The sequence below is a fragment of the Dermochelys coriacea genome, chromosome 4 (genome assembly GCF_009764565.3).
Source record: "Dermochelys coriacea isolate rDerCor1 chromosome 4, rDerCor1.pri.v4, whole genome shotgun sequence".
Lineage (NCBI taxonomy): Eukaryota > Metazoa > Chordata > Testudines > Dermochelyidae > Dermochelys > Dermochelys coriacea.
The window spans coordinates 81583136-81598251 of record NC_050071.1 but is presented as its reverse complement, the minus strand read 5'-3'; the positions used below and the strand labels follow the sequence as shown (position 1 = coordinate 81598251).

Below are 15116 nucleotides of genomic sequence, written 5' to 3'. Positions count from 1 at the left end.
AGCACCAATGTGGACACAAGAACAAATGGGTATAAACTGGCCACCAGGAAGTTTAGACTTGAAATCAGACGAAGGTTTTTAACCATCAGAGGAGTGAAGTTTTGGAATAGCCTTCCAAGGGAAGCGGTGGGGGCAAAAGATCTATCTGGTTTTAAGATTCTACTCAATAAGTTTATGGAGGAGATGGTATGATGGGATAATGGGATTTTGGTAAGTAATTGATCTTTAAATATTCAGGGTAAATAGGCCAAATCCCCTGAGATGGGATATTAGATGGATGGGATCTGAGTTACCCAGGAAAGAATTTTCTGTAGTATCTGGCTGGTGAATCTTGCCCATATGCTCAGGGTTTAGCTGATCGCCATATTTGGGGTCGGGAAGGAATTTTCCTCCAGGGCAGATTGGAGAGGCCCTGGAGGTTTTTCGCCTTCCTCTGTAGCATGGGGCATGGTTGACTTGAGGGAGGCTTCTCTGCTCCTTGAAGTCTTTGAACCATGATTTAAGGACTTCAATAGCTCAGACATGAGTGAGGTTTTTCATAGGAGTGGGCGGGTGAGATTCTGTGGCCTGTGCTGTGCAGGAGGTCGGACTAGATGATCAGAATGCTCTCTTCTGACCTTAGTATCTATGAATCTCTGAAAGTGAACAGGCATTTGTATGGCACTTTTATAGCGGCATTGCAAGGTATTTACGTGTCAAATATGCTAAACCTTCGTATGCTTCTTCGTGCTTTGGCCACCATTCCAGAGGACATGGTTCCATGCTGATAACGCTTGTTAAAAAAAAATAATTCTCCTCGGGGGAGAATTGTATGTTCTCTGCTCTGTTTTACTCGCATTCTGCCATATATTTTATATTCTAGCCGTCTTGGCTGATGACCCAGCACATGTTGTTTGTTTTAAGAACACTTTCAGTGCAGATTTGACAAAACACAAAGAAGGTACCAATGTAAGATTTCTAAAAATAGCTACAGCACTTGACCCAAGGTTTAAGAATCTGAAGTGCCTTCCAAAATCTGAGAGGGGTCAGGTGTGGAGCATGCTTTCAGAAGTCTTAAAAGAGCAATACTCCAATGCAGAAACTACAGAACTCGAACCACCAAAAAAGAAAATCAACCTTCTGCTGGTGGCATCTGACTCAGATGACGAAAATGAACATTTTCAGTCTGCACTACTTTGGATTGTTATCGAACAGAATCCATCATCAGTATGGAAGCATGTCCCCTGGAATGGTGGGGAAGCATGAAGGGACATATGAATCTTTAGCGCATCTGGCACGTAAAGAGAATGCCTGTTCTCACTTTCAGATGACACAGTAAACAAGAAGTGGGCAGCCTTATCTCTTGCAAACGTAAACAAACTTGTTTGTCTGAGCAATTGGATGAACAAAAAAGTAGGACTGAGTGGATTTGCATGCTTAAAATTTTACACTTTTATTTTTGAATGCAGTTGGTTTTTTGCCCATAATTCTACATTTGTAAGTTCAACTTTCATGATAAAGAGATTGCACTATAGTACTTGTATTAGGTGAATTGAAAAATGCAATTTTTTTTTATAGTGCAAATACTTGTAATCAAAAATAAATAAAAAGTGAGCACTGTACACTTTGTATTCTGTGTTGTAATTGAATACATTTGAAAATGTAGAAAACATCCAAAAATATTTAAATAAATGGTATTCTATTATTGTTTAACAGTGCGATTAATCGCAATTAATTTTTTTTAATCGTTTGACAGCCCTAGTTCAAACCACATGAGTTTTAATGCATTTCTGTGTTGAGAAGATGTACGAAGAAAATTACTCTCAGTAGCAGACATCAACTGCTGTCCATTTCATGAGCCCAATCCTTCTCCCTTCCTACCACCACCACCACAAAAAAATTGATACACGTCATTCAACTCTGCATCCTTATTATATTTAGCACTCAGGCTACTAAAATTATCACTACAGTCTACAGTGCTTGCAGTGTGCACTTATAGAAGATAGATTGCAAATATTAGAGTCAATCTCCTAAATGATATGTAGCACATCAAAGTCAACCCAACATCAGAAGAACTAGTGCATCCTGAATTCATTCTCCTCTTTCAAAGTGCAGAATGAAAATTGAGCATTTCCTTTATCCCATTCCTTCTCTTTAGCTTTATATCACAACATGAAATCCCTCTAATGTTCACTCTCTGCCAACAACCTTACCAATTCTGTGAGACTCTTCAGCATGCTCAGGTACTTAAACTTAACATTAATAAAAAAAAAAATCTGTCTGTCCGTCAAAGTTATCTCAACTGCGTATTTGTGTTAAAGGATTCACAGTTCAGATCAGCCTCATTGGATTATATTAATTAGATCTCTTCACCCTCAAACCCACTCCATTGAACTAGCTCATAGAACTAAAATGTAAGGAGGAAGTCAAAGGCTCATCCCTTTAATAAAACGACTGTTGCATTAGATAGAAGCCCAGATACTAGGTATCATCACATCTGAAACTAAAAATTCTGGTCCTTCTGATATCTGTATGAAAAAGTCTTCTTACTAGCCAGTGCTCATTTTCAGTTAGCTATTAAACATTTTTCTAATTGGAGTGGGGGTAGTAATTAGATTCACCTTTTCTCCTGGCTGTAAATCTCCTACAGGGATATCAGGAAGCAATGCTGGATAAGAATCATCACAGATTTCTGTTCCATTAAGGGTCACATGAGTTTTCTGAGTCAGATTGGCATCTTGCCCTAGGATACAAACATTCTGTTTTTATACCCACAAAGTTATTCTGTTAATTTATATGGTGTTCATCACTGTGGCAAGCAGGCACTATTTATGAATATTAAAGTATGCATCAAAGAAAACCACCACCACTGCTACCAGACATACATCTCAACCAAATGAGCAGCAGCCAGACACAACTACAACATGAATGCATCACAGAAGAAATTTTTTTTTTTTTGGGTACACAGATAGCCTTTCAGCAACCTATGCCAATGGGTAAAGGGGGTTGGTGGGAAATGTACAATTCATAGTCATAAGGGTCAAGCTGTGAACAAGATATCCTTTATTTTGCAATACAATAATTTTAAAAGAACAAGTCTTCCATACTTTAAAACACTGAACATATGCAAGACCAAATTTGTAAAAATTCATGGGAATTTTGTTCAGTTATGGGTTGACTGGGTTTACAAGACTATGACTTATGAAAAAATCTTAGAAGTCACATTCTGTTACATATCATGGATGCCTTGTCACATGGAAAACCGTCTTTCCTATAACAGAAGTATTAAATTTTGATAGTTCTTTTCAAGTAATCAGCAAACCCATAATGACCTTGTGTATCAAATTTTGAGACTCGGGGGGGGAGGGGGGGATGGAACATTGATATGATGTCAGACACTCCATTATGAATCTGATCGAAAAACCACAGTGAAGTTGATCAGTGGGAAGGCTCCCACTTCTATGGCCTTTGGATTAGACTCTGCATGAGCTTGTATTATAATATATAGACAAATGCATTTTAGCAGTTATCCGTACAAAGCCAAGTGTATTTCTCAACCACTACTGTCATCAATAGGTATAACATCAAGAATTCAAAATCCAAACTAACAGTGTGTAACTATGTGAAGCTACTTGGAATGTAACTGTTACCCTGTGAGGAACACTGGCCACAATCCTGCTCCCATAATTTCAAATGGGACAAGATTGGTCCCATGTTGTCCAGCAGAAAAATACATTAGATCTAAATGTAATTCTGTCATTAGAACTTGCTAGCACCTCAGCTGGAAAAATCTACAATCTGTTTGTTGTCAAAAGTAACAGTACAGTATTAAAAGAGAATTTTCTAGTGATCTAACAAAACTTGACTTTTTTGTTGATGCCTACAAAACATTACTATTTAGTATTGGTTGAGCTGGCAACCACCTGCGAATGAGACCTTTGTTACCACACATTTCTTCATACACATCTATCTCCACTATAGTCTTGTCCACCTCTTAACCCCCATCCTGTTTAGTTGTTAATTGACCTATCATGGATTTGTGTAAATCCTAGATTTAGATTGTGTGCTCTCTGTGGCTCTGTGTTAACTCTTTGTACAGTAACTGGGACAATAGGACCCTTAAGATGCTACCATGACAGAAATAAATACCTGGTTTTAAACCTGCCGTGAGCTTCACATCTTTGGCAACTGTCTTCTCATGTGACTGGACTGTCACAATCAAACAATACATTTCATTAGTCAGGGCAGGAGGTTCATGCTGGAGTTGAACAGAAATATTTGGTACTCTAGAAATGATCCTTTAATCAAAAAAAAGGGGGAAAAAAAAAAAAGGTTACTCACTCCACATTTCTTGGATGGCTCAATTTTTAGTCCATTTTAATTAGGGTTAAAGTTGCCTATTGCTCAAGTGAGAACTCCAGAGAAGGTAGACTAGTGAAACAGGATACCGGAAATGCCGGAAAATCAGTGGCACAGAACACTGGCACAGATCCTATTAAAAATGATTGGGGGGCCCACTAAGAGTTGGGAGCTCACATTTCTGTAACCAGATATACAGAATCCCAAATTGAACAGCAAATGTTGTGAAAGTGAAGATTTAATTCTTCCGAAAATGTCCAGTTAGTATTAAAGTTAGTAAATAAACTAAAAATTATTTCCTTTTATAGCATTTTCAGGCCTCTTTGTGTATTTATATACTGCTGTAAATAACTCTTCCTTGTTTGTTTTACTTGGAAAAACTATTGGACAGGATGAATAAAAGGGGACTAAAGCCTGTTTGGTCTATCTTTGGGCCATGACAAATGAGATACCGAGATCTACCTCTTCCGTAAGCTCTAGCTCTGTTCTTTAAAAATAAAATTAATAAATAATAATAATGAAGATTACTGACTGGGGTGGGTGGGCAGTAGGTATGTCAGAAAATAAACTCTTAAGACCTACTTATTTTTGTTCAAAAATTTACATTTTAGTTTTTAATTTATTTTACAAAAGATCCAATACATATGGGAGATATTTTTGATATGCACAATTATGCATTTTAAATTATTACTTACATAGTGTTTGCCTGAATAGTCAGGCTGTCCCAATGAACCTCATTATCCGGAAGTTTAGGTTGCCGTTTGAAGGAGCGAGCTGCCTGCAATGCTTCTTGAGATGAAGCAGCATCTCCTCCTCCTCCACGCCAATTTAGAACCACGCATCTGCCAGTTTCAGTGCCCAGGATTAAATCCACAGAGGTGATCTGAAACATGTTTATTCAAATAAAGTTTTTTTCCCCCCATCCTCCAGTCATTTTGCAGAACACACACACATTTAACATATCCCTAAAACTGCTTGCAGCACAGGAGATTAAAATCTCAACACACTGGCTCTGCAGTCCAGGCAGTTTCACTTAAGCAACTGTGGCAGTATGGGGATGCATATGTGCAGACATATATTTCTGTACACACACACTCTCACTCTCTCTCTCTCTCTCTCTCTCTCTCTCTCTCTCTCTCTCTGTGTGTGTGTGTGTGTGTGTGTGCGCGCGCGTGTGTATCTATCTATCTATCTATATCTATCTATCTCTTGGCATTTTTCACTCCCTCCTGTCCCTTTTTCTAATCAGTTTTTTGAAGTGGGTGCGAAGAAATCTAAGTTTTTGCTTTGTAGAAACAGTTTTATAAAAAATACTTGAATTATTAAATACCAAAAGCAAGCAATGCAATCTTACTCTCAACCTTGTAATGCTATTTACAAAACAAATTACATTTAAATATACACAATACTGTGACATTACTACTAATAAAGAATTGCAGTCAGCCTTACAATTTTGAGCTTTAAGAGCCAAACCTGTGAATCTAGATAACTAACCTCAATCTTCTTTCCCACATCTTCACTTTTTGAAACAAATCTGAAAGTGAATTTTCTTGTTTTACCAGGGACTAGGCACACTGGTCCCTGGGATGAATATTCCAGAATATCACTTTTCTGATACGCTTCTTCTACCACACAGTACTGATTGTATTCCTATAGCAAGTGAGAAAAATTAAGTTAAATTATCTGTGTTACTGGACTAAAGTTTCAGAGTAGCAGCCATGTTAGTCTGTATCCGCAAAAAGAAAAGGAGTACTTGTGGCACTTTAGAGACTAACACATTTATTTGAGCATAAGCATCCGATGAAGTGAGCTGTAGCTCACGAAAGCTTATGCTCAAGTAAATGTGTTAGTCTCTAAGGTGCCACAAGTACTCCTTTTCTTTTTGTGGACTAAAGTTGAAATCCTGTTAGAGCTCTCTGCTTGTCATACTAGTGAACAATTAGTGTTGTGGATCATAAACCTAATGTACCTGATAGATACAAGTTTATTTAGGATAAAAAGTTTCCTCTAACACATAGTCTCAATAGTACTGCATAATTTTACTTAGCAGTAATTAAAAAGTGCAATTATCCTAGTTAATGCAACACAAGACTTTCTCTATTTGTAATTCTGGATTATTTTATATATGTTTAATTTCAAAAGTTTTGTTTTACAAGTACCAAGGAGAGAAAAAGATGTATTGTTGTCTCTACTAAATCACTGATGTTTTTATTAAACCGGTATAGTCCTCAGTAGAAGAGTGACAGAGAAGAGAACACTTTAACACTTTAACAGAAAAATAAAAGGTAAAAAGTGGTCCTTTTTCAATAAATTGGAAAAAGTATAATGAAGCTGCAAGGTTATAATAAGATCTTAATAAGGTTAAGAGAAATTAACCTTCCCCTTACAGATGATCACCACATCTGAAACATAGTTACCTGGTTATTGAAGCCGACACATAGTTTAGAAAACCTGATTGGATGAGGACAATCAGCTTTCAAGTAAATATCGAACTCAACAGGAACATCAACATGAAAACTTGGAGCAAGAAACTTTGCTTTGCATTGCACTAGAATTTAAAACAGAAAGGTCTTTGTTAAGTTGATAAGACTGTGAAGCTGGAAAACTGAACTTCACCATAAACTCCTACTTCCTGGGTACACCTTATACATGACACATCTACACAGAACAATCTTTTAGTCCCACCTATTCATAAATATACCAAGGTTAAAATACTGCCCTCTTACATTAAACTAGGTAATACTGGGGACCTACACAGGGTTTTGAGACACAAGGGGACAGAAGTTCAGCAGAACACAGCACACTTTCACTGCAATTATGCAGCTGCTAATGCCTCCCCCATATTCCCCTGTATTTGTGGGGTTTGAGCTAGTACATATCCTTGTTCCCATCCCTGGGGAGTTCTGTTTCAGAGGTACAGCATCCCCTCTCAGCAGAACTTTCTCTCTTCCACTGTATGTATGTTAGGCCTTCAATGGGCCAGTTGCAGCTCAGAGGATTCTTCCTCAGACAGGGCTCCCAAACTGTTTTTGTCCCAGTTACATTTGTCCACATCACATCTGGGAGAAGGAGAAAGGGAAAAAAATATAATTTGGATTTTCTCACCATCCTCCCACCCTAGTGATGTAGATAAAGAATCAATGGATTTGTTGCCACAAGCTCTAAATGCTGGAAGTTAAAACATGTTATGCATATTTATTCCTCCTCAGTGGTGTCTACAGCAAATGAATGCAATTTACAACACCAAAGTATAATTTATCAGGACATAACCATGTTTTAAACAGCTTTGTTACTTACCAAATGGTACAAAATCTTGAACTTCTATTGTAAAAATATTGCTGCCTGCTAGGGAAACACGGTCAGTCCACAGCTTCTGTGAAGTTTTCACAGCAGAAGCATCACAATCAGGTTCAGGATCTGGGATCTCATTCTATACCCAGATAGAAGATTATAAAATAAAGAATTAATCAGATAATGAAAAAATCTTTTGAGCACATTTCAAGCAAGCTAAATTCTACTTGCTTACCATAAGAACTTTAATCAGGTTCTTTTCTATCCGAGACTTCTGGTCCTCTTTTAAAGTGGATGCTAATGAATAAAATTAAGGAAAGCAAACTAGACTACAAAACCAGTAGAATCCCAAATTGTTTCCAAACTCTGGCTATGTGAAGTATTTTATAGCTTATAAGAAGGAAACATTACAAAGAGAATAATGCAATATTCTACAAAGGGAGCAATTTGCTCTCCAAGCATTGCCAATGGTCTCATGTAGTTTCTGCTTATAAGTACAAGCAGAATGGTTTGGAGTAGTGGAAGCAACAAGCTCTGATAAGGCTGAAAAGAGATATAAAACAAGTGTATTGACAGCAGAAGGACACTGTCCCTTGAAGTAGCGGAAAAGATAGGGAACAGTTAATGAGATCAAGTTAATATGAACCAGGAAAACTGGAGACAAAATAAAAACAAAAATGATCCAAGAGACAAACTACACAACTGAGTTTGGATTATTCCAGTGTAGCCACCATGCAGTAGTTGGCTAGGAGTTAAAAAGTGACATTTATATATTTTGTTATCAATACTGTTTATTTAAATCTTAAAGCTCTCACTTACCCCTCCTGGAGGAAGTTGTGCTGTCTTGTTTTTGTGTGGTCAGAGTGAGCCAGGTGAATAGTCTTAGCTAGGCTACCACAAAGAGAATAAGCCTCTCTCTATGGTTATATTTTACTACTTTTTTTTTTCCAACTGGTTAATATCTTTCTGATATTGTATTCTATACACTATTCTAGTTATGGAGTTTTTGGCCTCATTTTAAAAATCTTATATACATTACATCTTCTCCAACCCCAAGTCAGTCAAACTTTACAGTGCATTAAACTGAAAAGCAAGATGTGCAAGTTTCTATGTTAGAGATAAGGAACCAAATTCAGCTCTGGCATAAGATGGTTCAACTCCAAAGTCGATGGAATTGCACCCCTTACACTGGCATGCATTTGACCTAATGTAAGGTAAATGATTGGCACAATGATCTGTGACAAGGTTGAAGACTCAAATACCATAATAACTAGTAGGCATGAGATACATTTCTTTAAAGGATACCTCTACCCAACAGCTCTAGAGAATAAGTAATGTAATCTTTTAATTGTGCCATGAGGTAAGAACATTTGAGAGCTGTGGTCAATATGGAAGTAAGGAGAGTCCACCATCCTTCACTACGGTATTCACACATGACGTAATCCAACAGCCTGGAAGAGGAAAAAAGTGGGACAAGTGTATAATTAAGTAAAGTTATGGGTTATGTACTTGATATCCTCTTATATTGTGAATACTGAAGCCAACTCAAACCTATCTTCCCTCCCCCCAAAAAGCTTAATTAATTACAGATTTATCAATAGAAAGACTCAGACAAACCTTTATTCCCCCCCCCCCGCTTTTTTTTTTTTTTAAATTATGGCTCAAGAACCTTCTGTAAAATAGATGCATCATCTCCATTGGACAGTGAGCACCATTTTAAAAAAAATCGATGTTTATTTCACTGTATTTACCCTTGCATAGACACAAAATAGTAATCGTTATGGTAAATGTAATATTTGCAGGTAGCATTGTTTCGGTTTTTTAATTGGCACTTACTGCACAAACATAAATCAATAGATAAATATGTACATGTCTTGCTAGAATGAACAAAACACTTCAAAACAAGAGATTCTCCAATCTCAGTTATCAGGAAGGAAACCAAATCGATAGTAAAAGTTCTCAAATTGCCTCCCTTAACATTAAGTACAGAATTAAAAACAACAGCTGGAAAGAAATTATACCAGTATAACTTGTAAAATCTTTCTTGTGTAGACAAGGTCTTCCAGAAAATTGTTTCCAGCCAAGCAGCAGCAGCAGTAAAGACAGGACAAGCTCACTCCTACCCAACCCATACTCCCTTGGAAGATCACATTCTGTTGTATTGAAACAATAACTAGGAGTATTAAAATACTTAACATTAAGTAGCACAGGCATTAACCCCTCCCACTTAGAAACACAAAATTAAGAAGCTGAATGCACAACACTGATTTCACACAAGATGAAAGTTAAATATTTACCTTTAGCACACCCGAACTCCTAAATTTTCAACTGCTTTTGTTTTTCCTGGATTTTAAATAAATAGTTACCTGTGTAACCTTAAACTTTGCCTTAGCAGGGTTTGTTATTTTTAATACATAAAAAACAGCATTTTTTACTTTTTAATATTAAATAGTAGGGCTGTCAATTACATTGCAGTTAACTCCACGATTAACTCAAAAAAATTAACCGTGAATTAATCGCACTGTTAAACAATAGAATACCAATTGAAATTCAATATTTTTGGATTTTTCTACATTTTCAATATATTGATTTCTATTACAACACAGAATACAAAATGTACAGTACTCTTTTTTTAAGAAATATTTGCACTGTAAAACAAACATAAGAAACAGTATTTTTCAGTTCACCTCATACAAGTACTGTAGTGCAATCTCTTTATCGTGAAAACGTAACTTACAAATGTATATTTTTTGTTACAATAACTGCACTCAAAAACAAAACAATGTAAAACTTTAGAGCCTACAAATCCACTCAGTCCTATCTCTTGTTCAGCCTATCGCTAAGCCAAACAGGTTTGTTTACATTTATGGGAGATACTGCGGCCTGCTTCTTATTTACAATGTCACCTGAAAGTGAGAACATGGGTTCACATAGCACTTTCATGTTATAGGAGTCTCAGATGATGACGCATGACATGGTCGTTTTAAAAATACTTTCACAGCAGATTTGACAAAATGCACAGAAGGTAACAATGTGAGATTTCTGAGGATAGCTACAGCACTCGACCCGAGATTTAAGAATCTGAAGTGTCTTCCAAAATCTGAGAGGGGTCAGGTGTGGAGCATGCTTTCAGAAGTCTTAAAAGAGCAATACTCCAATGCAGAAACTACAGAACCCGAACCACCAAAAAAGAAAATCAACCTTCTCCTGGTGGGATTTGACTCAGATGATGAAAATGAACATGCATCAGTCTGCTCTGCTTTGGATTGTTATCAAGCAAAACCTGCCATCAGCATGGGTGCATGTCCTCTGGAATGGTGGTTGTAGCATGAAGGGACATAAGAATTTTTAGCGCATCTGGTCCTTAAATATCTTGCAACACTGGCTACAACAGTGCCATGTGAACACCTGTTCAGTTTCAGGTGACATTGTAAACAAAAAGAGGGCAGCATTATCTCCTGCAAATCGTAACCAAACTTGTTTGTTTGTCTGAGCAATTGGCTGAAATAGGACTGAGTGGACTTTAAAGCTTTACATTAATTTTATTTTTGAATGCAGGTTTTTTTTGGTTCATAATTCTACATTTGTAAGTTGATAAAGAGATTGCACTACAATACTTGTATTAGGTGAATTGAAGACTACTACTTATTTTGTATTTTTACAGTGCAAATATTTGTAATAAAAAATAAATATAAAGTGAGCACTGTACACTTTATTCTGTGTTGTAATTGAAATCAATATATTTGAAAAATGTAGAAAAATATTTAAATAAAATAGAATTCTATTATTGTTTAAATAGCGCGATTAATCACGATTATTTTTTTTAATAGCTTGACAGCCCTATTAAATAGATATAACTACCTTCCCTAATTATTTAAGTAAGTATAGACAAAACATTTTGAAATTTTCTTTTAAGCTTTAGATTTAAACTATTTTTTTTCTTATGTCTTGAATACTAAAGAATCTGAGAGGAGTACGAGTAATTAAATTCTCTGTGCAACTATCAGTATATTCCAAATTTTAGGTTTCTCTTTTGTGTCTCACTGGGTAATCTTTTATTTGTAGACCATTGGCTGAGAATTTCTCTCTCTCTCTCTCTCTCAGGATAACTTCTGAAGTGGACCATACAGTGGGTCAGTAAGCGGGAATCAGCAATCTCAAATTCACTCACATCAAGGTAACAGAAGTCTCAAATTAATTTCCAACACTATCTCACAATTGATAAGATCTATGTTTCAGATGAGAAAAATAATGCACTAAGGAATCATTCATAAATAATACTTACTTCAGAGCTTTGGTGTAATCTTTAGCATAATAATATTCTTCACCCATCTGAACCACTGAAAAGAACAAAGTCATATATGTCTACAATGCAATACTTAAAATATTGTTGCAAAGATTTTCAAAAAGATTTGTTAGGTAATTGATACTTACTTAAGTGACTCTTCATCCTTGGACATTTGTATTTCTTGAACTGTGCTACAGCATTACTCAGCAAAGTGATTATTAGCTCCTAACAGATAAATTAGCAGTAGTGATATAGCAATATTTATACTTCAAAATAGTGTTAGAAAAATATAGAAATCATTTCTAAAATAAACTCACAGAGTGAGGAACAATTTTCTCTTTTAGTTGCAGGGCTAGAATTCCCACCTTTTCTTTTTCTGGATCAGAAAGATCAAAGCCTGCAAATGATAATGAAAAGTTCATTGAATTGGAATTTTGTCCAGTCCCAAAGGGAATTACCATTTTTTCACAACAACAACAACATAAGTGCACGTAAAGCGAGTTCAAACTCAGCCATATTTAGATTCTTCACGTTGTCATCTCTTAGGAGAAAGAATGTTTATGTTTGGAGAACTCTGCTGTATTCTCTGTTCTATAAAGATAATTTTGGAAAGAAAACATTCTTTCAAACTAGCACATTATTAATAATTTAAAAGTGAACTTAGATGTTTTAAAAACAGGAGTTTTCAAAAGATGCCCAGATCATTGGATAGAATACAATACATTTGTAAGAGTTTAGTATAAGACAAACTATTTGCTGGCTTCTAAGTAATGACTTTAAAGTTGTGTTTCTCTACCAATAGTTGCCAATGTCAACACTTAAAGGAATGTAAGGAATGCTGTGCCCTGTTTTTTTTAAATGCATTTATAAGACTGTCAATTGTTGCAGGAAGACAGAACCCTGAATGCACATCTTAGTAGGAAACAAAGTTTTATTCACTTTTAAACTCCACTGATATTTATAATTTTGATTCAAGACTCAATGTTTTAAATCACATAGTTAACCGACCAATTATATTCTCAAAATGGCACCACTGTATTATGACCGGTAACACCAGAAGGAGAACATTTTAAGGACATCAAAAGTTGCTATGCCTAAAGGTGCATCTAGGTGATCAATGAGAGAAAAACGTTGGATTCGACAGTGTGAGCATTTCAAAGGCAAAGTGCATAAACTCAATGCGCAACTGCTGGTGAAAATAGAACATATAGCCTTTCCAACTTTATATCTAGTGATTTAGCTTTCCCCTCTAAATCTATTTTGATAACTGAAAAGGTGTTGCTGGCAGTTCTTGTCTGCCACAGTAAGGTACTATTTACAATGGGAGGAGTTTGCAAGCCTGATTCTCATTTACATTAAGGCCTCTTTATGACACTGTGGCCCTTCTGTCTTTCTTGTGTGTGTCTCTCTGCCCACAGTTTTTGGTTCTAACTTATTCTTGATTCTTATTTTTAGGGGACATTATTGGGATTTCATACTCTCATTTCTAGCTAGGCCCATCGTACTTGCCACAGTTTTAGAAAAGACAATATTAACAAAACAAAAAACCATTAACACATGCATAATCACAACCAGTGGAATAAAATGTAGAACTGGTATCACTATTTTGTGTACTATTTATTTTGTATTACACGAGTAACTAGTTTAGTTTAAACACCTCTAGTTAGGTACAAGGTATATAGTCATCTACAAAGGAGAAAACTTACAAAAATAAGATTCTAGATGTACACCTTCCTGAATTACACTTCAGATTTACACTGCCAAGTTAAAAAGACAAATGAAGGACCTAGTCCTGTAATTGGTTCTGCAGGGCAGACCACTGCACTACTCAGTCTCACTGAAATCAGTTGACTGTACACAGGGACAGGGAGTCTGCCAATCCAGACCTAATTATAGGATCAGGACCTCAGTCCCTTTGCCTGACCTCTGTAGGAATTAAAAACAGAAAATGTATTTACTTAGTATTCCCTGACGCCATGATCTCTGTCCATAGAAGTCAAGCACTCCAGTTTGAGTTTCCAGTGGATCTGGATTGGGATAGCTGATAGAAGACTGTAAATTCAGCAAATATAGCCTTTAAAAAGGGTTCACATTTCAAAAGTAAGAAAGATAACAATGTTTAAGTACATAAGCAAAAATGTACATATTTAAAAAGAGGAATATAAAGTTCTTAATGTATTTAACTTTTTCAACCATTTGTATAAAATATTTATTTACCAGGAAACCAGATAGGCAAATGAAAAGTGTAATACTGGAATATGGAATTGAAATGGTCATAGAGGAGTTTTTAAAGTAAGGGGTAGGGGAAAGCTGACAGGTATGGAGTATTTGAACAGAGACATCCCTTGGGGTGGATTTATTAAAGGGGTTTCTCTATATCCTAGCAAACGGAAGAGGATAGAAGTTGATAAAGTACAGGTAGAAACGAAAGAGAAACAGTCCCATTCAATTACATCACATGAAGGCATACAACTAAATATTGACACATTTTATAAGTGGTTGTATTCAAATGCTAGAAGGCTAAATACTATGATGCGTGAACTTGAGTGCCTGGTATTAAATGAGGATACTGATATAACAGGCATCATAGAAACTTGGTAGAACAACGATAATCAGTAGGCCATGGTAATAGCAGGGTGCAAAATATATAGGAATGACACAGTAGATCATGCTGGTGGGGGAATGGCACTCTATGTGAAAGTAAGTATAGAGTCAAATATAGTAAAAGTCTTAAATGACTCAAACTGTAACATAGAATCTCTATGGGTAGAAATTCCATGCTTGAATAATGAGTGTAGCAGTAGGAATATACTACCAACCATATGACCAGGCTGGCGACTGACAGTGAAATGCTCAGAAAGATAGAGGCTACAAGAGAAAACCCAAAAATAATAGGGGATTACAACTCCACCCCTCCCATATATTGACTGGCTACATGTCACCTCAGAATGGGATACAGAGATAAAATTTCTGGACACGAATAATGACTGCTTCTTGGAGCAGCTAGTCCTGGAACCCACAAGGGCAGAGGCAATTCTTGATTTAGTCTTAAGTGGTGCACAGGATCTGGACCAAGAGGTGAATATAGCTGAACCATTAAGTAATAGCAACCATAATGTAATTAAATGTAATATCCTTGTAGAGAGGAAAATACCAAAGAAACCCCTTTTTAAATGCTACTGTGGTGGGAATGACACAA

At 36.2% G+C, this 15116-nt stretch overlaps 1 protein-coding gene across 4 annotated transcripts in view; it reads right to left on the bottom strand.

The window, feature by feature from the left end:
- TRAPPC11 (trafficking protein particle complex subunit 11) overlaps window positions 1-15116 on the bottom strand; it is a 43600-nt gene that overhangs the window by 13973 nt on the left and 14511 nt on the right. For all 4 annotated transcript variants that reach the window (XM_038398858.2, XM_038398859.2, XM_043513571.1 and 1 more), the window contains 12 exons: window positions 13876-13969; window positions 12235-12314; window positions 12064-12142; window positions 11915-11969; window positions 8935-9080; window positions 7865-7926; window positions 7636-7768; window positions 6756-6886; window positions 5833-5988; window positions 5034-5221; window positions 4129-4277; window positions 2601-2722 (listed from right to left, as the gene is read on the bottom strand). In XM_038398858.2, the coding sequence (XP_038254786.1) occupies window positions 2601-2722; window positions 4129-4277; window positions 5034-5221; window positions 5833-5988; window positions 6756-6886; window positions 7636-7768; window positions 7865-7926; window positions 8935-9080; window positions 11915-11969; window positions 12064-12142; window positions 12235-12314; window positions 13876-13969 (1395 nt within the window). The remainder of the gene's footprint in view (window positions 1-2600; window positions 2723-4128; window positions 4278-5033; window positions 5222-5832; window positions 5989-6755; window positions 6887-7635; window positions 7769-7864; window positions 7927-8934; window positions 9081-11914; window positions 11970-12063; window positions 12143-12234; window positions 12315-13875; window positions 13970-15116) is intronic.